The sequence below is a fragment of the Mesoplodon bidens genome (assembly GCF_964165515.1).
Source record: "Mesoplodon bidens genome assembly, chromosome: 17".
In the NCBI taxonomy this organism is placed as follows: Eukaryota; Metazoa; Chordata; class Mammalia; order Artiodactyla; family Ziphiidae; genus Mesoplodon; species Mesoplodon bidens.
The window spans coordinates 22,132,860-22,156,052 of record NC_138174.1 but is presented as its reverse complement, the minus strand read 5'-3'; the positions used below and the strand labels follow the sequence as shown (position 1 = coordinate 22,156,052).

At 45.5% G+C, this 23,193-nt stretch overlaps 1 protein-coding gene across 1 annotated transcript in view; it reads left to right on the top strand.

Annotated features, from left to right (window-relative positions):
- The window catches only part of SERP2 (stress associated endoplasmic reticulum protein family member 2), a 28,715-nt gene extending 8,949 nt beyond the window's left edge, over positions 1-19,766 (top strand). The window contains exon 3 of the mRNA XM_081214800.1: positions 19,674-19,766. Within this exon, the coding sequence (XP_081070926.1) occupies positions 19,674-19,714 (41 nt within the window). The 3' untranslated portion in view covers positions 19,715-19,766. The remainder of the gene's footprint in view (positions 1-19,673) is intronic.
- The last annotated feature ends 3,427 nt before the right edge of the window (positions 19,767-23,193 follow it).

The following is a 23,193-nucleotide window of genomic DNA, read 5'->3' as shown; positions in this document are numbered from 1 at the left end:
TAGCAATGCATAGTTCAGAGCACTGTGAAAAATTGCAGTGAATGTGGTGCATCAATGCAGTATTTCCCTCAGTGCCTGCATAGTCATCTGTGATGCATTGCCTCAGATGATCGCTCTCTGATTTTCTCCCCAAAACAAAACAAACCAAAAAACAAACAAACAAACCAAAAAAAATGCCATTAGCATGCCACAGAAAATCAAGAGGAAAAATCCATCTGTATAAAAAAGTTATCTATGTTTTCACCATATGATAATCTCAATAGATGCAGAAAAAGCTTTTGACAAAATTCAACACGATTTATGATAAAAACTCTCCAGAAAGTAGGCATAGAGGGAACCTACCTCAACATACTAAAGGCCATATATGACAAACCCACAGCCAACATTGTTCTCAATGGTGAAAACCTGAAACCATTTCCTCTAAGATCAGGAACAAGACAAGGTTCTCCACTCTCACCACTATTATTCAACATAGTTTTGGAAGTTTTAGCCATAGCAATCAGAGAAGAAAAAGAAATAAAAGGAATCCAAATCAGAAAAGAATATGTAAAGCTGTCACTGTTTGCAGATGACATGATACTATACATAGAGAATCCTACAGATGCTACCAGAAAACTACTAGAGCTAATCAATGAATTTGGTAGAGTAGCAGGATAGAAAATTAATGCACAGAAATCCCTGGCATTCCTATACACTAATGATGCAAAATCTGAAAGAGAAATTAAGGAAACACTCCCACTTACCATCGCAACAAAAAGAATAAAATACCTAGGAATAAATCTACCTAAGGAGACAAAAGACCTGTATGCAGAAAACTATAAGACACTGATGAAAGAAATTAAGGATGATACAAACAGATGGAAAGGTATACTATGATCTTGGATTGGAAGAATCAACGTGGTGAAAATGACTATACTACCCAAAGCAATCTACAGATTCAGTGCAATCCCTATCAAACTACCAATGGCATTTTTCACAGAACCAGATAAAAAATTGCACAATTTGTATGGAAACACAAAAGACCCCGAATAGCCAAAGCAATCTTGAGAAAGAAAAACGGAGTTGGAGGAATCAGTCTCCCAGACTTCAGACTCTACTACAAAGCTACAGTAATCAAGACAGTATGGTACTGGCACAAAAACAGAAATAAGGATCAATGGAACAGGATAGAAAACCCAGAGATAAACCCACACACATATGGTCACCTTATCTTTGATAAAGGTAGCAAGAGTATACAACGGAGAAAAGACAGCCTCTTCAATAAGTGGTGCTGGGAAGACTGGACAGCTACTGTAAAAGAATGAAATTAGAACACTCCCTAACACCATACACAAAAATAAACTCAAACTGGATTAAAGACCTAAATGTAAGACCGGACACTATAAAACTCCTAGGGGGAAACATAGGCAGAACACTCTATGACATAAATCACAACAAGATCCTTTTGACCCACTTCCTAGAGAAATGGAAATAAAAACAAAAATAAACAAATGGGACCTATTGAAACTTCAAAACTTTTGCACAGCAAAGGAAACCATAAACAAGATGAAAAGACAACCCTCAGAATGGGAGAAAATATTTGCAAATGAAGCAACTGACAAAGGATTAATCTCCAAAATATACAAGCAGCTCATGCAGCTCAATGTCAAAAAAACAACCCAATCCAAAAATGGGCAGAAGACCTAAATAGACATTTCTCCACAGAAGATATACAGATTGCCAACAAACACATGAAAAGATGCTCAACATCACTAAGCATTAGAGAAATGCAAGTCAAAACTACAATGAGGTATCACCTCACACCAGTCAGAATGGCCGTCATCAAAAAATCTACAGGCAATAAATGCTGGAGGAGGTGTGGAGAAAAGGGAACCCTCTTGCACTGTTGGTGGGAATGTAAATTGGTGCAGCCACTATGGAGAACAGTATGGAGGTTCCTTAACTGAAAATAGAACTACCATGCGACCCAGCAATCGAACTACTGGGCATACACCCTGAGAAAACCATAATTCAAAAAGAGTCATGTACCACAATATTCATTGCAGCACTATTTACAATAGCCAGGACATGGAAGCAACCTAAGTGCCCATCAACAGGTGAATGGTTAAAGAAGATGTGGCACGTATATACAATGGAATATTACTTGGTCAAAAAAAGAAACGAAATTGAGTCATTTGTAGTGAGGTGGATGGACCTAGAGACTATCATACACAGTGAAGTAAGTCAGAAAGAGAAAAACAAATACCATATGCTAACACATATATATGGAATCTAAAAAAAAAAAAAAAAGCTTCTGAAGAACCTAGGGGCAGGACAGGAATAAAGACACAGACTTAGAGAATGGACTTGAGGACACAGGGAGGGGGAAGGGTAAGCTGGGACAAAGTGAGAGAGTGGCATGGACATATATACACTACCAAATGTAAAATAGATAGCTAGTGGGAAGCAGCCGCATAGCACAGGGAGATTAGCTCCGTGCTTTGCAACCACCTAGAGGGGTGGGATAAGGAGGGTGGGAGGGAGACCCAAGAGGGAAGGGATATGGGGATATACAGGGATATACGTATGCATATAGCTGATTCACTTGGTTATATAGCAGAAACTAACACAACACTGTAAAGCAATTTTCTCCAGTTAAGACGTTTAAAAAAAAAAGTTATCTATGTTTTCAGGCTTTATGGCCAAACTGTAGATTGTTAGATCTTGAACCTTAAGCCTTTTATCTAATTATCTCTCTCTCCCAGCTTTATGGTTTCTTGAAAATATATTATTCGCCCAAGGCACTGATAAAAGTCTAGATTTGGAGAAGCCACAGAAAACAATTAGAGACAACTCCCCTCAGGCTGACTTTGAACCTCTCAGCAAAACTCCTGCAAGCAGTCCTCGTGTCTTGAGGGTCCCTGGTGTGCCTGGCACTGTGCGGGCTCTGGAGATACAAACTCCTTCAGGGGGCAGCTGGCACTGGGGAGACAGATAAGGAACATGTCATTGCTCCCAGGAAAAGAGCGGTCTGACAGCAGAGCACCCGGAGGGCTTGGCAAGCGTGGACGAGGGACCGACTTAGTGCCTTCGGGCTGCTATAACAAACGACCATAGACTGGGTGGCTTATAAACAGCAGACATTTATTGCTCACAGTTCTGGAGCCTGGAAGTCACATTAGGGTACCAGTGTGGTCGGTTGGGGGCCCCTTTCCCAATCACAGACTTCTCCTTGTATCCTCACACGGCATCCACACGTGGTCGAAGGGGCTAGGGAGCTCAGTAGGGTCTCTCTTGTAAGAGCACTCATCCAATTCATGAGTCCTCCGCCCTCAGGACCTAATCACCTCCCAAAGGCCCCACCTTCTACCACCATCACATTGGGCATTAGCATTCCAACATGTGGATCTCGGAAAACACAGTCAGACTATATCAGGGCCTTCTAACTCATACTGAACAGAAGAGAAAGTTTCCCAGAGAAGGTGCCATTTGAGCTGAGTTTTGAAGGACAAACAGCCAGACAAAGGGAGGGTTATTCCACATGAGGGAACACTGCATGACAAAGGCACAGAGGCCTGAGATAGTACGACAGGCTCAAGACCGGCCAAAGTCCAATCACAGGGATCTGTGAGCCTCGGTCATCACGTAGCCCTTGTTGTCAGGAACTAAATAGATACAGAGCTGGTGTTTTGGGTTTTTTTTTCTTTTTTGGCTTCAAGATACACAGTAACCGGGGCCCTCTCTGGTCTGTGCCCTTAGGTAGCATATAGGAGAGGGGGAAAAGCCAATAAGTCATTTAGTCTGGCTTATTTTTCTCCAACCTGTGCTATTTCTCAATATCCATCCTTTCCAAAGGGATTAAAAACCTTCCCTAAATTACATCTTAATTAAAATTTTGCCAGGCTTATTGGTTCACATAGTAGGAACTGTACCTTTCCCCCCCCGTTTGGGTAAATTGGGACATTTGCTGACCACAATCTTTTGGAATCTCCCCAGTCTCCATTAGTTTGTTCAGGGATCAAGTACATTGTCTCTGCTATCCTCTCTGTTGGTTTGTCCAGGGGCGTCGGATGGGAGCCTGCAGGGCCTGGAGATTTGGACTTAAAGTGGCCAAAAGGACACACCACTTACTGGCATACTACATCCCCTGCCTGCATGTCTAGTGCTCTTCTAAGGATGCTTCTTTAAATCGACTTAAGACCACTAGCTTCTATGGAAAGGCTAGACATCAAACGGGGAGTTGGGTCCTCTTAATGTTACCCTCTGTTACCATGCCACCATGATCCCCAAGCAACGGACCTCCTCCTTTTTTAAATCATAGCTAAAAATAATCCACCACCATCTCCCTTTTTTTTCTTATTTTCTTTCCTTTCTTTTTCTTTTTTTTTGCCAACTTTTGCATTTTTTTTGCAAGCTTCAGCTCAGGCCAAGCTCTGTTCTCACAGAAATGTGTCACTCTTCTCAGTTCATCCTTGGTACTGTGCCCTTCCTTCTATCTTTGTCCGTGTCCTTTCCTAAACCAAACACGTCATGAAAAACACAATAGCTCCTTTAGATTCATACCCGTTGCCACGTCTCTGGGTTTAGTCAAGATTCAGTTCTTGCAGCTCCTACTCTCCCTCCTGAGTTCCTCCCTTTTCAGAGTCGCAGACCATAGGCTCCTACCTATCTTTTTTATTTAATTTATTTTATTGAAGTATAGTTGATTTACAGTGTTGTGTTAATTTCTGCTGTACAGCTAAGTGATTCAGTTATCTGCCTATCGCTTCTCTTCGTTTAAAAGAATGCGATTATGACCACCTAGAGGGGTGGGATAGGGAGGGTGGGAGGGAGACGCAAGAGGGAGGAGATATGGGGATATATGTATACGTATAGCTGATTCACTTTGTTATAAAGCAGAAACTAACACACCATTGTAAAGCAATTATACTCCAATAAGGATGTTTAAAAAAATGTGATTTCCTCAAATCTAACTCTTCCCTTTATCAGTTCCTCTGCTTTCCGTAATGAGCCTTGTCAGGTGCCTGAATGATTGAAGCCCCTTATCACTGCTCTCTCTCGCTTCTGTTCCACTTTTGTAGCACAGAGTAGGAGAGACCCGCCCCATCTAGCGTCCTGCCATCATCTGCAGTGTGCACAACAGCACCTTCACCCCTGCCCTTGCCTGTCACGCTCGCACAAAATGCATTGGAGTTTGCGGTAGGATTTCCTTACCTCTGTAGACACACCCCTTCCTGTCCCTGTCCAGCGAGTCCCTTTCCTTTGAACAGGATATACCCGTGTGCCAGGCTTAAGTTCCATTTCACCAAGTCCCTGGGATACCTCTGAGGTCATTTGCCCTCTCTGAGTTCATGTGGTTAGTTATTCATATTTTGTAGGTCTTTATACAGACAGGAAACATATGAAATCTTCTAATAGTAGTGAAGATGTTGATCATTGATCTGATTCTCTTGCTTTCGTTACCTCACTCTATTAAACCCACTTTTCTAATTGACGGTGGGCTGGGCAAAGGGCTCTTTTTTAGAAGTAGTGTCACATAGAAAACAAACTTATGGTTACCAAAGTGGAGTGGGGAGAGGGGGAAGGGATAAATTAGGAGTTTGGGATTAACAGATACACATTACTGTATATAAGAAAGATAAACAACGAGGACCTACTGTATAGCACAGGGAACTATATTCAGTATCTTGTAATAACCTATAATGGAAGAGAATCTGAAAAACAATATATATATATATATATACTGAATCACTTCGCTGTACACACCTGAAACATTGTAAATCAACTACACTCAGTTTAAAAAATTATAGAGGGCTCCCCTGGTGGTGCAGTGGTTAAGAATCCGCCTGCCAATGCAGGGAACACGGGTTCGAGCCCTGGTCCGGGAAGATCCCACGTGCCATGGAGCAACTAAGCCCGTGCACCACAACTACTGAGCCTGCGCTCTAGAGCCCGCGAGTCACAACTACTGAGCCCACGTGCTGCAACTGCTAAAGCCCACACGCCTAGAGCCCGTGCTCCGCAACAAGAGAAGCCACCGCAATGAGAAGCCCGCGCACCACAACGAAGAGTAGCCCCCGCTCGCCGCAACTAGAGAAAGCCCACGCCCAGGAACAAAGACCCAACGCAGCCAAAAATTAATTAATTAATTAATTTTAAAAAATAAAAAATTATAGAAATACTGTCAGTGTACCTAGGGTAAATAAATTTTCAGGTGAGGCAAGTCACAAGGAATGCAGGTTTTATCTGTTTTCCTAGTATCTTTTGGGAAAAAATGAAGAATGGTAAAAATGTTGACCTTTAAGTATAGGCTCACTTATTGGTCACCCTTACTCCATTTTACGTGGCAAAACAAGTTAGCAAACCTCCAAGAAGTTATGGGACCCCATTATTATGGGGAGTGATGTGTCACAGCAGACTCTTGGCCCCTTCCTTCTCAGCTTCTTTCCTTGGCCTTCCTTGTTCTCCACACATGCCTTTCGTGCCAGCAGTGCTGGTGCTGATAAGAGCCAGATAACGAAAAGGAAGGAAGAGGAACCAGGGGAGCAGTGAGGGCGCAGCACACAGGCACCCAGAGACCCCCCGGCACAAAAACATGTGCCCAGGGAATGCCCACCCCTCACCAGGGAGGCCCCCCGAGATCCCACCCCAGCCCAAGTCCATGGTTGTAACCAGTCAGAGGACATCTAAATACTAAATACACACCCCCTTCAGAGGAAGGAAATTTCCACTTTCCAGGATTGCAAAAGGTCTCTTAGGCAAGACACTACTTTGAAAACTGACCAAATGGCAGTAAATGGATAGGAGGCTTCAGAGGGGAGGATAGTTTGGGGCTCCACCAGATGTGGGTTCAAAGCCTGGATTCGCTATGTTTCTGCTGAAGAACCTTGGACAAGTTCATTACTCTCTCTGTATTGATTTCCTTACCCATCAAATGGGGATAGGAGGGGACCCTCCAGAGTTTGTCCTGGTACTGAATGGTTCCAGGGATGTAAGTGCTGGCCCACAGCACGCTTGAAACCTGCAGCTTCAGTCACCACCATCTCTGTCCCCATCACCCTCATGTAAAGTAGTGGCACCATGAGTGGGACTGGTGTGTCATGGACACTTTAGGCTCCCATTGTCTTCCATCCTCCCAGGCCACGCCTTCACCTGGCAGGCTCAGCCACTCACATTGGTCTTGACCTTCCAGAGAGCTGTAGACCCCGCCTCTTCACTCCAAGGAGGAGTGTGAGCAATTTCAGTGATAACACTCCCAGTGGGTGAGACTATGTTCCCACGATAAAGCATCAGAATCTTTCAGACCGACCCAGGCAGGAAACAGGAAGCGCCCAGAGGTACACTAAAATCAATGAATAGGGGTTTGTACTTTAAGTTGAATATCAGAAATAAACAAAATTTTATTCCCTTAAAGCAACCCAAATACACCACCGTTTTGCTATTTAAAAAAAAAAAAAGTTTTCTTTGTGAGATGCAAAAGCTCGGTGAACAGAGTGTTCTTTTGAGACGTGGAATTGTCCAGATAGGACATCTCAGGGCCATATCTTGCTTTGTCTGGTTTAATTTGGAAACTAGCCTTATTGTAGTTAGTATTATATACATTCCATCAGTAATCTAAAACCTGTTTCTTAGTCAGATATCTCTTCTGGGTCCTCTCAGGTGACTATTCCAAACAGGCCAGAAACTTTTCTTGTTCAGATCTTGACCCAGGACTCTTGCTTGGGCCTTTTTAACTGGTTGCCTTTGTCTTTATTTGATCTCCTAGGACCCCAGATTCACACTGAAGCCCCAAGGGTTTAAACACCCCCCTCTTAGAGACTTGGCCATTTTTTCTCTCCCGTTTTTATAAAAATATTATCTTCCATTTCTGCAGGCGGTAGGGCCTCTTTCCAGATAAGCAGCTCGTCCTGACTCTCAGTCCCCGGTTTCAAAGCCTGCCTCTTTAGAGAACTGTTTGATAGCTTCTGAAGAGTACTTGTTTTTATCTTGAGACTCAGAGACAAGCGTGACCCAGAATGTCCGTCTGAGGCGGCAGAGATGCCGTCACACAGATACGCCAACTGCTATCTGCGCGAGACACTTGCCGTCTGTGTGTGCTTCCCCGGACCATAGATGAAGCCTGTCCTGCTGGTTGTGCCCACAGCCCTTGCCCCTGGCTTTCCCTCTCCCTTGTGTCCTCATCTCTTTCAGGAGCCTTGTGGAGAAGGGTTCGGAGGCCTCCCCAGAGCTCTGTGATGTGGACGCTGCTGTGCATCAGTAATGTCTGACCTGAACACGGCAGTGACGGCAGGGTTCCAACCCTGGCCTGCCCATCTTACAGTGTCAGTGCCACAGTGTTCACAGGACAACTGTCTTCAGCAGTTTTGACTTTCCTCTTGGCCTAGAAGTTTCACCTGGACTCAGTGACAGTGGGTCTTTCCCTTCACATGCAGTTGACCAGACAGTATGTTAGCGCTTACATGTGTCTTGTGATCCTGTTGTATCATTCACCTCTCCTGAGCCCAGGTGCGTCCCTGTGTGTGGACAGGAAGCAGCAAGCTGCGAGCAGTCTTCTCTGTCCTCATCCCTCACTGAGGCTCCAACCGGGGTCAATGGAACCACCGTTTTTTTTTTTTTGTTTTTTTTGTTTTTTTTTTTTTTTTTATCCATTTTTTTTTAAGTTTATTTATTCATTTTTTTAATTAGTTTCTGCTTTATAACAAAGTGAATCAGTTATACATATACATCTGTTCCCACATCCCTTCCCTCATGCATCTCCCTCCCTCCCACCCTCCCCATCCCACCCCTCCAGGCGGTCACAAAGCACCGAGCTGATCTCCCTGTGCTCTGCGGCTGCTTCCCACTATCTATCTACCTTACGTTTGGTAGTGTATACACGTCCATGCCTCTCTTTCGCCTTGTCACAGCCCACCCTTCCCCCTCCCCATATCCTCAAGTCCATTCTCAAGTAGGTCTGCGTCTTCATTCCCGTTTTGCCCCTAGGTTCTTCATGACATTTTTTTTTTAAATTCCGTATATATGTGTTAGCATACGGTATTTGTCTTTCTCTTTCTGACTAACTTCACTCTGTATGACAGACTCTAGGTCTATCCACCTCATTACAAATAGCTCAGTTTCGTTTCTTTTTATGGCTGAGTAATATTCCATTGTATATATGTGCCACATCTTCTTTATCCATTCATCCGGTAGATAGATAGTGGGAAGCAGCCGCAGAGCACAGGGAGATCAGCTCGGTGCTTTGTGACCGCCTGGAGGGGTGGGATGGGGAGGGTGGGAGGGAGGGAGATGCATGAGGGAAGGGATGTGGGAACAGATGTATATGTATGACTGATTCACTTTGTTATAAAGCAGAAACTAATTAAAAAAAAAAAAAAGAAATCTAGAAACAATAAATGCTGGAGAGGGTGTGGAGAAAAGGGAACACTCTTGCACTGCTGGTGGGAATGTGAATTGGTACAGCCACTATGGAGAACGGTATGGAGGTTCCTTAAAAAACTACAAATAGAACTACCATATGACCCAGCAATCCCACTACTGGGCATATACCCTGAGAAAACCATAATTCAAAAAGAGACATGTACCAAAATGTTCATTGCAGCTCTATTCACAATAGCCCGGAGCTGGAAACAACCTAAGTGTCCATCATCGGATGAATGGATAAAGAAGATGTGGCACATATATACAATGGAATATTACTCAGCCATAAAAAGAAACGAAACTGAGCTATTTGTAATGAGGTGGATAGACCTAGAGTCTGTCATACAGAGTGAAGTTAGTCAGAAAGAGAAAGACAAATACCGTATGCTAACACATATATACGGAATTAAAAAAAAAATGTCATGAAGAACCTAGGGGCAAAACGAGAATAAAGACACAGACCTACTTGAGAATGGACTTGAGGATATGGGGAGGGGGAAGGGTGGGCTGTGACAAGGCGAAAGAGAGGCATGGACGTGTATACACTACCAAACGTAAGGTAGATAGATAGTGGGAAGCAGCCGCAGAGCACAGGGAGATCAGCTCGGTGCTTTGTGACCGCCTGGAGGGGTGGGATGGGGAGGGTGGGAGGGAGGGAGATGCATGAGGGAAGGGATGTGGGAACAGATGTATATGTATGACTGATTCACTTTGTTATAAAGCAGAAACTAATTAAAAAAAAAAAAAAAGAAATCTAGAAACAATAAATGCTGGAGAGGGTGTGGAGAAAAGGGAACACTCTTGCACTGCTGGTGGGAATGTGAATTGGTACAGCCACTATGGAGAACGGTATGGAGGTTCCTTAAAAAACTACAAATAGAACTACCATATGACCCAGCAATCCCACTACTGGGCATATACCCTGAGAAAACCATAATTCAAAAAGAGACATGTACCAAAATGTTCATTGCAGCTCTATTCACAATAGCCCGGAGCTGGAAACAACCTAAGTGTCCATCATCGGAGGAACCACCGTTTAATCCCCATCATGCTGTGATTCTCAGAGGGAAACTCTTACACACCAGCCACACCCCACCTCCCTCCCTCAGACGACTTCTCCCTCATCTATCCCTCATTTCAATTGCATTTCTCTCTCTCTGGCCGAAACTGATACTCACTTCCTAGTTAGAGATTATGTGAATTTTAGTCATTCTTGAAGTCTGGGTTTTCTTGAAACTGATGAGCTTATATCCCCCATCAAAGGGAAACCTCTAGGGTAATAGGATTAACCAGTGACTTATTTCCTTCCTAATTTTCTATATTTTCCAGTTTTGTCAATGAGCATATATTACTTGTATAATCAGAAAAAGTGTATTTTGAGAGCAAAATGGCTAAACTCTTGGTTTTAGCCTTTTCTTTTTTTTTTAAAGCAGTAGACTTTTCTTTCTTTCTTTCTTTTTTTTTTTTTTTAGAGTAGTAGGCCTCTTTTTTCAAAGCTTAGAGGGAAACAAAAGAAAAGCTGTTCTGGTTGAAGCAGGATCTGTTATGTGTCTGTGTTTATGTCTGTGTCTGTGTGTGTCTTTGTATGTATGTGTCTTTGTGTGTTTGTGTATGTGTGTGTGTATCTGTGTGTGTGTGTATTTTTCTATGTGTGTTTGTGTGTATCTGTGTGTTGTGTGTGTGTGTGTGTGTGCGTGTATAGGGGTGCCTCCTGTGTTGCTGGATATACTGATTTTTTATCATCCCCAGAAGGGAATACACATCGGGACCCTCTTTGCCCATCAAATAGGAAATTGTGTCTGGCCCGGCACTGGCCTCTGTGATTCCAGAGTTAAGGCCTTTCCCAAAGAGCCTACTAGGTTCATTTGGCACCATCAGTTGTGAGTAGCTGCACTGTTTCTGGGCAGGGACGTTCCCTTTGTCTGGCAGTTAACAGACTGTACTCTTCTCCTGTATCTGGTAGGCACTCTGCCTGCCGGGGCAGGACTGGGGAGAGATAACGTGTCACAGGCTGGACCATTTTTCAGGACAAACTATTCAGAACAGATAAGGAAAGTGATTCCCTGAGATGTTCTAAGCTGGGCCTGAATGCCTCCTGTTTCAGTTGGTCCAGTGGTCTCCCTTTATGTATGCGCTGGAGGCCTCTCCTTTTCTGGAAGAGCCCACAGCCCCACCCTCCCTAGGACTGGCTCTTTTGTTAAGGATGCTGTGGAGGAGGGACAGGACTAAGTCCTGTGTGAACCAGCTCCAGGGACCAGCCTCCTTGGGTTGGAAACCCGGCTCTGACACCTACTAGTCATGCAGCCGTGTCCATGTTACTCACCCACACACCCACTCCAAGCCTCAGTGTCTTCCGTTCTTAAAAGGGATAGGATGCTATCCGAAAACTCCTAGGATCCTCATGAAAATCAATCCTGAGGATTAAAGGAGACAACTCCAGCGTTTAGTGGAGTCCTGGTAATAGTTTTACAAATGTTTGTTGTTATTGTCATTATGTTGACGGCCCTTAGTTGCACTGTCTCCTTGCCTCTCAACCCCCCTGGCAAGGGGCTGACCAACATTCTGAATGCTTGCAAGGAAAGAAAGATAACATTTTGTCCTTTGTGATGGGGAGAAAACTTGGGGGAGCAGAGATCTGAGATACTGTGGAAGCTGCAGTAACCCCAGCTCCCACCTGGACAGGTAGAGGGCAGGGTTTGCCGGCCAGAGGTCAGTGGTGTCACCTCTGCAGGGACAGCTAGAGCTGGAGCCTCTTCTCTCCTTCTAGAAAGAACTCTTTAAAAACTAGCCAGTGGGGGTGAGCAGAACCTATTCATACAACTATTTTGGCTACCGTTTCTTGAGTACTTATTATAATGCCAGGTCCTACACTTATATTTTCTTTTCTCATCACACAGTCCCTACAAAGAAGCTATGGTACTCATTTTTCCAAATCACAAAACAGAGGTTCAAAGAAGAAATCAACCAGTATCCCGTAGCTAAAAAGAGAGCTAGTACCCAAACCTAAACTCCAAACCCATCTGCTTTCTATTATCCTGCATCCTTCTCTCTTACCATTTCCCCCAAAATACCACGGAGCAGACTTTCCACCAACTTTAGGCCTTTAGCGTATGACTGAGTATTGAAAAGAACTCCTGTTAAAACATCTCCTACTTTCCCTGCCAGAAAATGTGCGTTGTCCAGAGGTTCCAGATGGACGGCCATTCTCAGTCTGCTCCCAGGTGGATAAAGCCCTGCCCCAGCCATGGGTTGCTTCTTGACTGGGCCACCGGGGTGCTCCATCACCTTGCTCTGTCCTGGACACTTGCTCCAGGACACATTTGAATTCACCGTGTTTGCAGGTCGACCACATAAGCACTGGCCTTTCCTGGAGACTGCCCGAACTATCTTGAAATTGTGACACCCAGAGGGAGTCACAGCCCCAAGACTGACAAGTTTGAGGAACTCAGCAGCCCTGGAGAAATCTTTCCATTTCACCACAAAGGAAAGCTTGAGGACATGCGTCTGCTCTGGAACTCCTGCCTCAGGATCTGAGATGGACAGTCTGGAAAAGATGTCTCATCAGCCATTGGCTCCCTCAAGGTGACCTACGGCCTCGCTTGTCATGTGCTTCCCTCTGCCCTGTGGCCCTGTGCTCCTGGGGCCCTTTGGGTCTGTGTATGGTTTCCTTCTCGGAAGAGTGCTTCTGCTGTCTGCCATTTTAATGTGGAGAGAGCATCCCATTCTTTGCTAATACGATCTCTCTTTTAACAGTGCCCTCCTGCCCTCACCTATCCCTGGCTTCCCTCTCTTTACCCTCTTCTCCATCTCCGGAGAAGCCATGGGGAAGTGGCATCTTGCCTTTGACTATCTTTGTGCTAATTCTTTCCAGGAGCTTAATGACCCGCCTTGGCGATGTCTTGTCTCCTAACATCTCTGCTTATTTTTCTCAAGGCCCATACTTTTCTTACCAATGCTTTCATTTTTAAAATTTTTTAAATGAAAAATAATCAAAGTTGTGTGAATTCTAGAGTCGGCTTATCCTCCTAAAGGGTGTTCCTCTGGCCTGTCTTGATCTCTCTTCTCAGCAACTCCCTTGATCTCGCTTATCGTCAACCATTTACTTTCAATAAACGTCGTTTTCGGAAGGCCCCATTGTCTGGCAGGGTTCCAGCTTTCTGACAGTCTCCTAGGGGATCCACTTGTGTCATCTCTGTGTCCTTTGGGCACTCTCAGTTAGCTGGGGTGGGGCAGTCCCCAGGGAAGTGTGGATTGGGCTGGCCCAGCTTCCGGCCTTAAGGGGTTTATGTTCTTGACTTGTGACTTGACTTCCCCTCAAGAACTGAGCTCTTGGAGCAATTGAATCTCAAGGTCGCCGTTTGATGCTGATTCTTTAGGTCTGAAGAGTAATCAGTTGAGGTTTGAAAAATGTATTTTCCTCCATGCTGTTTGCAATTTTTCACCGTTCAGTCCTTCAGTAAATTTTTACTGAGGACCTACTATGTGCCCGGTACTGAGCTTAGGCCCAGGGGTAGAGCTGGGAGCAAAATCATCCCTGCTCTCCTGGAGCTTGTGGTCTAGTGGGGAAGAAAGATGAGTCAAACAAATAATTATGCTGGAACATGTAAAATTTCAGGCATGAAAATGTTTGAAGGAGAGGAACATAGGGCTGTGAAAGCATATACAGGCCAACCTTGGAAACATTGCAGGTTCGGGTCCAGACCACTGCAATAAAGCTAATATCACAATAAAGCAAGTCACATGAGTTTTCGGTTTCCCAGTGCACATAAAAATTTTGTTTACATTATACTGTAGTCTATTAAGAATGCAATAAATAGCATTATGTCTAAAAAAAAGGTATACATACCTTAATTAAAAAGTGCTTTATTGCTGAAAAACACTAACCATCATCTGAGCCTTTCAGTGAGTCCTAATCTTTTTGTAACAGTAACATCAAAGGTCACTGATCACAGATCACCGTAACAAATATAAAAATAATGAAAACGTTTGAAATATTGTGAGAATTACCAGAATGTGACACAGAGGCACGAAGTGAGCAGATGCTGGTGGAAAAAGTGTTGCCCATAGACTTGTTACACACAGGGTTGCCACAAACCTTCAATTTGTAAAACAAAACAAAACAAAAAACGCAATATCGGCAAAGCGCAATAAAATGAGGTGTGCCTGTAATGCAAAGGGCTGGTGTGCTCTAGGGAAATGGTTCTCAAAGTGTGGTCCCTGGACCAGCAGCCTCAGCATCAACTATGAACTTGTTAGAAATATACATTCTCAGTTCCCACCCCAGACCCACTGGATTAGAAGCTCTAGGGATGGGGTCCAATGCCTGTTTTCAAACATTTTCAGGAGACTGTGAGACATAAGTTTGAGAACTCCTGCTTCAGATGGTCAAAGACGGCTTCTCTGAAGAAATAACTTCTGAATTTTGAAGTAAAACTAGGCAATAGGGTAGGGTGGGGAAAGTATTTCAGACAGAAAGAATGGCATGTGTAAAAGCCCAGTAGTAAGAGCAGGGAACTTTTAAAAACAGGAGGGCTGGGTTTCCCTGGTGGCTCAGTGGTTGAGAGTCCGCCTGCCGGTGCAGGGGACACGGGTTCGTGTCCCGGTCCGGGAAGATCCCACATGCCGCGGAGCGGCTGGGCCCGTGAGCCATGGCCGCTGAGCCTGTGCGTCCGGAGCCTGTGCTCTGCAATGGGAGAGGCCACAACAGTGACAGGCCTGTGTACCACAAAAACAAAACAAAACAAAACAGGAGGGCTTACTGTAAGAGAGGAGGAGAGTGGAGAAGGTGAATCTGGACAGGTTTCCAGGGGCCAGGAGATGCAGGTCATGGAGGCTTCACCAAGGATTGGGCAATAGAATGCTTCTGGTGTGTTAGAAACTCAAGGAGGGCACGATCTCACTTGTTTTTATTTAAAGAATAATTCTAGCTACAGTATGGAGAAAGGATTGAAGGCGGAGCAAGAGTAGACCAGTGGAGGTTACCGCAGGAATCAGGGGAAAGATGACGGTAACTTGGACTAGGGTGGTTTCGGGAAGGATGGTGCGAAAGACGCACAATCACGAGATTCTTAGGTAATGCCCACAGGTCTTGGTCATCCATCAGAGGTATCAAGGATGACTCTGGCATTTTCGGTGTGCATGCAAGATGGAGGAGGAGGATGCCAAGCTTGGCAACGGGAAGAGATCATGAGAAGGTCCCGCTGCATTTGACGTGCCTTTGAGCCACTTGTGTGTAGGTATCAATTAGGTGGTGGAAGGTGTAGGTCTGGAGCTCCGAGGAGAGGTCGGGGCTGGCAACACACATTGGTGAGTCAGCAAAAGCTAAGTGGCAACTGAAATTGTGGGCCGGGATGAGATCACCTGGGAGAAGAAATGTAATGAAGAGAAGAAAGCCAGCATGCCCTCTGCAGAACTTCAACATTCTCGTTTACTGGTCAGGAGGAGTTAGGGTGACCCCATAAACCACGTTTAGTGTAAAGAGCCAAAGAGAAGGCGGAAAACTAGAAACTAGGAGAATGGTGTGTCACAGAGGCCAAGGGAAGAGAGTTTCCAGGAGGGAGCGCTCAGCGATGGTAAGTAGGGGCGTATGACAAAAGGCAGCGTCCTTCAGGACGCTCGTTGGATTAAGTGACATGGAAGGTCATTTGTATCTTTAGCAAGAGCGATTTCACTGGAGTGAAGAGAGAAGCTAGAATGCAGTGGAATGAGGTGGAACCCAAAGGTAAGCAAATGGAGAAAGTGAGGGCTTAGACAGCTTTTTGGAAATGGTTGTAAAGAGGAAGAGGGCACCTGTGGATGGGAGATGTGGAGTCAGGAGGGTTGTTCTGGTTGATTTTTGAGTTGCAAGTGCTTCTTGCATGTTAAACCCTAAGAATTTCATTGAAAGGGAATGGTTGAATAAACGAGAGATGTGATTGTCTCAGGTTACCAAGGACCAGGATCCTGTACAGGTGGGAGAGTGCGGAAGCTCCCAGATTCTGTAGTTCCCACTCTAGCCTGGATTTTCCTGAACCTCTGACCTGCCCAAGGCCAGATCCCCTGACCTCGAATGCCTGCCCTCCTTCCCTTTCTTGGCATCCGTCCTCCCTGCTGACTCGCCTGCCCGCAGCCCCTTTCCTGCAGCCCGCTCGGCTGTTTTCTCCACTTTGTTCACCCTCTGTTAAGTTATTAACTTGTCAGGGTCTAGACTCCCCCTTTCCTTTCCCACTTTGAAGCCACTCTTGGCTCCCTTCCCATTCACTGCCTCAGAAGGTCAGCATCGGGGAGGCCAGGGTTGTAGGGCGGGTCATTACTGGCGGTCACACAGAAGTACAGTTAATATAATTGGTATAGGATGGTGAAGGCTTCTTAAAGACATTGACATTGATATAAGCCTTCTTAAAGACAGGGATACAATTCTTAAAGACATTGAAAAAGGAATCATAAAACACAACCATCTCTCCATTATCTTAGAGGTGGAGGCAAATGGTGAACTTAAAATAGACTTTATTCAAAGTAATTTCTCCAAGAGGGTTCAGTTTTAAAGAGTCGCCTGTACCCATGTTAAAGACCATCAGGTTTTTACCTGTTAATTCATGGATTCAGTTAGGGTCAGGAATGATCTTTCATTAGTTTTTAAAGCAGACTCAGAAATAGGTAAGTTGTTTTAATATGTGTTGCTACTCTGAGGCCAGCAAACTTTGTCTAAGATTCTTAAGAGAAATTTGCAGCAGTTCCTTAAAAAGAATTGAGTGGTTTTATCATTACCCAGCACTTTTGAAGTCATGAATTAACTTAATAGGGTCTGATGGACTAAGGGACAGCCTGTTCCGTATTCATTGACCTATATCCTGCTGATAATGATTCCTTGTCTACGAATAAATCTCAGGGAGAAATAACATTTTGGAGCATCTACTATGGGCAGATATTTTACTTATGTCATCATATTTATTCCTTGCAATCCTTTGAGGTACATATTGTCTACAGTTTTATAAATAGAGAAATCAGGGCTCAGAACTATTTAGTGAATTCTGAAAATTCACACCTCTAGAGGGTGGCAGGTAGCACCTGAGCTCTGGTATTCATGCTCATACATGAAAGCAGCAGCCATCATTGTAGTAATAGTAACAGTAATAATAGCAATGACTCCCATGCACCGAAACCTTGATGTGTGTGGAGCCTCATCTGTGTCAGATCATTTAATCCCCGTAGTAGCGCCGCAAGCAGCATGGTCCTCATTTCACAGCAGAGGAGACAGAATTGAAGAGGTTAAATCATTCATGCAGTCACACAGCTATTCAGTGAAGAGCTGGGATTCAAACCCAGTTCCCTCTGACCCTAACATTCCCTTCTAAAGTAAGCCTGTTTGTCCAAATTAGGGATGTTTTCCTGATCCCAAGAACAAAGCCTGAGGCACGGTGGATGTAAATATTTTTTTCCTAGTGTGCCTGAATATACAGCTGTCTTCCAGCACTCCTGTGGAGCCAGAACACAGAAATGTTTATTTAATTTTTATTCCTTGTTAGCTTTGGTAGAGGAGGGTGGAAACATCCGTGTTCCGGCGAGCTTATACATTTGGGTAAGGTACTTTCTCATCCATCTAGCAACTTCTCCTGTTAAGAGCTACCTCCCAGATGAGAATAAGCCAAGAAAACCTCTGAGCACAACCAGAGTTAAATATCACAACTTGTTGAATTAACTCCTTTATCTAGAGAAGAGTCTTTCCGACCTTCACACACAACTGGCTGACTCTAATTTTATACATAGTTCTAAGTCTTTGTTTTTGGCTTAGTCTACAGTAGCATAATAATAGAAGAGGGCCCACTGCAGATTGCTGTAGTAGCACCAGAGATGTGACCAGAGATAAGAATCACTGAGACCAAATAACTGCTAAGAAACAGAAATGAGAGCCCAAGAAGTACAGCCAACCGGAGCTATTTGGGGATCAGATCAAACACTGTGCATCCTCTAGAACCATATTACAGCAGAGTCTTATCCGTTATCACTTTTTGTTATGGTCACACTGAACATTCATGAAACCTTAATATTAAATCATGTTGGGTGTATATCCAATTTAGGAAAGTCGTGATGATACGCACAGTGATTTTTTTAGTTTATGGAAAACCAACTACATTAGTGCTTTATCTACCCTTCAGATCTAGCTGTCCAAGAAAGAGTCCCCGGGGCCCTCGGTGTGAATTATCTTTGGATCCCCAAAGCACAGTGCCTGGCACATAGTATGTGCTCACTAACGTTAGTTGATAAAATGTCAAACTCTTTGTTTCTCGAGGGTTCTGGGTAGCGTATTTCACTATGGTTACTTAGGAAGCAGCATTCCTGGGTATATTCCAGGATGGCTTTAGGAAGGAGAGAAGGGGTAAGACCCCTGAATGTTCTGTGCTTGTTCTGCTTTTACACATGATTACATGATACCCAGCTGCCCCTCAAAAACAACAAAAAAAATCATTCTATATATGTTCGTTGCCATTATTATCATGATTGTCTTCATCACGATTGACCAATATTGTATATGTCATATCTGGGGAGGATGTGAAAAAGAAGTTGGACCTTCCTCTCCTGGAACACATTTAAACCCTATAAACCAAACCAGGCTGGGTGCCATCCAACCAGCTCTTACCAAAATAAGGGGAGGGAGTCCCAGGAATTGTCTGTGGACGTTCAGGCTACCCACCCCTTCATGAAGGAGTTCGGTCCACTTAGTGAAGACGGTGCCCTGAATAAATCAGTGTTGCTCCGGGTGCATTTCAAGTCGAATTTCAGAAAGTTCCAGGCCGCCTGAAGATGCACTTGTATCAGAGGTTATCAGCAGCCCGGGGGGGCCCAGCTCCACGTGTCTGCCCCCAGCACCTGGCCTTCCTTGCAGTTCAAGGGCAGCTTCTTTTCCAGGTCACAGCCATTTTGAAGAGGGAGCGTGGCTGACCTGTTCAATGAGGGCCCTGCCTGCACGAAAACACTGTCCCAGCAGCATCAGAACATTCTGGGGGAAGAGGGCCAAATCTCTCAGCGCCTGAGGGATTTCTGGCCTTCACTCCTGGTGGAATTAGCAGGAGTTATCCGTAAATCCCCGAGGTATCCATCAGCAGACAGGGCAAGGCCGCCTTTTTAAAGAAGTTTGCTGACCTCTTGTTAACTTAACTCCTTCTTAGGAAATATCTAATCAGCTGTGTGCTAACAGGTCCAGGGCCCGGGGTCAGGAGAAGCAGGGCTCGCGGTGGGGCTGGGTTTCCAGCTGTGTGCTGTCTGGTGTCTGAGCCGTCTGCTTTGTTTTCCTCCTTCAGCTATCTTCCAGATCATTCAGAGCATAAGGATGGGCATGTGAGCAGGCTGGGCTTGGACACGGCCCCCTGCCGCTGGAGGGTGGAGGACCACTTCAGCTCTTAGCCGGGTATCTGTGGGAAGCTGACAAGCCACCCAGAAGAGAAAAAAAGGCTCCCTCAACTGTTCCCTGATCGCTTCATCGTGGATGTCAGACCAGATTTCTTTCTCACAGGACATCTCGGTACATCCGTGTTCTCAAGCGGAAAGGACATTTTGCTTTGCAGTTGGCAGGATTGGTAGCTCTCCGGGTGTCTGCAGCAGAGCTGTCTGTCTGCTTTTGCCCTGGGTTTCGCTGATGTCTGCATGTGGGCTTCTGAATGATCACCGCTTTACTTTCTATGGATACAATCTCTTCTCCATTGGGAATTGCTTTTACAAATAAATGTCTTTGTTCAACCTTATACACTGTGTGGGTTCCAGTGAGAAAACCAAAGTGAAGATGATGCCAGGAAAGCTCCAGAGGGATGGGTAGGGTAGGGGACTTGATTATGTAACTGGGGAAGGTCAGGGAATCTGTGGCCCAGGAGCCAGGGCTAGGTTTGCCCAGCCGGGCACTGGCCGCCCTCAAGGTCTTTGCCTGACATGAAGCCCTGGGCAGCTCTAAGGACCTTGGGTTTTCCACACATTTGACAATGTGTGGATCTTTTGGGGTTCTTTCTTTTTTTGGTTCGCCTTTTGTTGTTCTTTTTTTTCAATCCAGAAAAGGTACCTACAGTGTGTGTTAAAGTCCAATTAGCCATTATCTCTTCTGTGGGCTGCATCAGGGCTTGGTGCGTCACAGAGGCCTCTTTGGGAAAATCATCCAACCTCAGGCCCAGCCCTGCCCTAACATAGAGCACCGGGCAGGCAGGAGTCCTGCCAATGGGTGGGTGAGGTTCAAGGTCAGTGGGCGAGACCCTTCTCTCCCTGGCCAGCCTTCCCCACAGCGTCTCAAGGTGTGGACGGCCTGCATCCCATCTCCGTGTGTGTTGGGGGGGCGTAGGAGGATGCATCTCAAAATGCAGACTCCTGGGTTCCACCTCAAGCCTGCTAAATCCAAATCCCCACCACTGGGGCTAAGAAGAAGCGTTTGGGACCAGCTCCCCGGGTGAGGCTCGTGTCCTCTGCGCCGAGATCCTGAGAAATCCCCACCGAGGAGGGAATGAAGTCCTGTCCCGTTCCGAGCAGCAAAGGCAGCCGAGCTTGCTCTTAAGCAAAGCCTCTCCGGGCAGGGACTGGGTGACATTTGGCCTGCCCCCTGGTTGGGACTTCTCATCTTGCCTAAGGAAGTCATAGGGACAGCCACCCAGATGACCTGAAGGATTAAAGATGTTCACCGTGCAACTTCAAACAGGCCTTCACTATTTTTTTTTTAATTCCATCTTTGCATACTTAACCGTTTTTTTCCAGCCCTTAAAACTGTGAGAGTTTTAAAAACAGAGACCTCTCGCCGCCACTTCAGGGGCTTTGTTGTAAGTGGCCCTTTGGAATGGGGGGGGAACGCTTTTTGTCCCCAAGAGTCTTTCCCCCCAGACCTTTTAGTGATATTCTTGAAAGCTTTCTTTTCTCCCATCCTCTGAGTTCCCCTCCTTCCTCTTTCTTTCCCACTGAGAAGACGGTGACAGGGCTGTTCTGAAATGAGCTGCCCCAGGGACAGGCTACCATCCTGAGGCTTCCTCACCCCCCATGGCAACCCCAAACCCCTCCTGAGCTGGCAGAAGATATTCCCCACCACCTGAGGGCTGCACTGAGTAGATGCTTTGTGAGCTGGTCTGCTCATCGTCTTGGTTCTGTCTGGCCATCCTCTTCTTGGTGACTAAGATGTGAGATCAGACCCCACTGCTGCCTGCCAAGAAGCCAGCATAAGGAAGCCCCCTTGATATAAAGTTTCCCTGGTCTGTGCTCCCACAAACACCCCCTCTGACACCCACGGAGCCTGGACTTGATCTAAGGGCCTTCCTCTTCCTTTCCTAATGCCAATAAAAGTACACCTACCAGTCTTCCCTGGTGGCGCAGTGGTTGGGAGTCCGCCTGCCGATGCAGGGGACACGGGTTCGTGCCCCGGTCCGGGAAGATCCCACATGCCGCGGAGCGGCTGGGCCCGTGAGCTATGGCCACTGGGCCTGCGCGTCTGGAGCCTGTGCTCCGCAACGGGAGAGGCCACAACAGTGAGAGGCCCGCGTACTGAAAAAAAAAAAAAAATACACCTACCAGACCATCGTGAAAAGCCATCACTGGGTCTGAGCTTTGAAATTCATCCTTTATTGGAGAGAGTCTTTTCCCTCCCTAATTTGGTCTTTCCCACAACAGTAATAGCCAATGGGGTGATATCCCCATTTCAAGCAAAGGGAAACTGAAATTTGGCCAGACTGGGCTCCAGAAAAACCCAGCTGTTGCCAGGTGACAGGTGTGGTGGGCTGAGTCGCTTGTCTTCCGTAAGACTTCCCATGATGGACTTATCTCCCCAGAAGATGCAGTCATCCACAAATTGGTTTTCTATTAGTTTCCAGGTAGCCTCCCTGGAAGCACTTGTATAGGACAGTCTGCCCTCCCTGGTGACTTCTTCCGTCAGCCCTCTGCAAGCGGAGATGGGAGCTGCCCTAAGTAAATTAGGTTCATGGCTGATTTATACTGTACAGTGGAGACTTTTTGCCATGACACATAAGTAAGAAACACATGGCAACCCGATGCACAACACACCCACCAAAGCAACTATAACGGAACAACACTTCTCCTTAACACATGTGATGCACCCTGATTTTTTTTTCCTAGTCTTTTTTTTTTTTTTTTTTTTTAATGCTGGTTGCACCCTCCTTAAATGACTTTATAACCCACGAGTAGATTGCAACCTACAGTGTGAAAACACTGCTCTTCTGGGGAAAAAACAAGCCCTTCATGGGAGACAGAGAAGCAGGGCTCACGAGGTAAGAAAGTCTGAATCCCACTTTGAGCTCTGATGAGAACCTGACCTCACATCTCAATCACAGTCAGTACCTCCAGGGGCACATTCAGCAGCTTCTTTGGGGACTCAAGGTGCAGATCCTGCAGAGAAAGGACCAGCACCTCCTGAATCCTTTGAAACATTGTGAGATAAACACCAGATTCCGTTTGTCAGCATTCACTTGCTGTGAGTCACGGTTATTGAGGGGATGGAGTTTTTTAAAAGCAGGAATCCACCCCAGGCCTATTGAAAATCAAACTCACCGAGGAAGATGTTCATGCCTATTTTTTTAATATCCAGATGATTTCAATGCTGCCCATCCACTAATTAGTCTTTGGGAACAAGTTCACCAGCAGGCTTGCATTAATTAAATGAAACAGGGACCCAGAGGTAATACCCCTAAACCTAACACTGCATCAACCCTGATGCACAAGAGTTCCTCCCGCCTCTGACATTTTAAGCACCGGGGCTGCTCTGCAGAGCTCAGCAAACATGAGACGCTGTGTCTTGTTTTGTTCCGGGTCTTGTGTGTCTTTGTCAAGAACAGCACAGACCGGGGC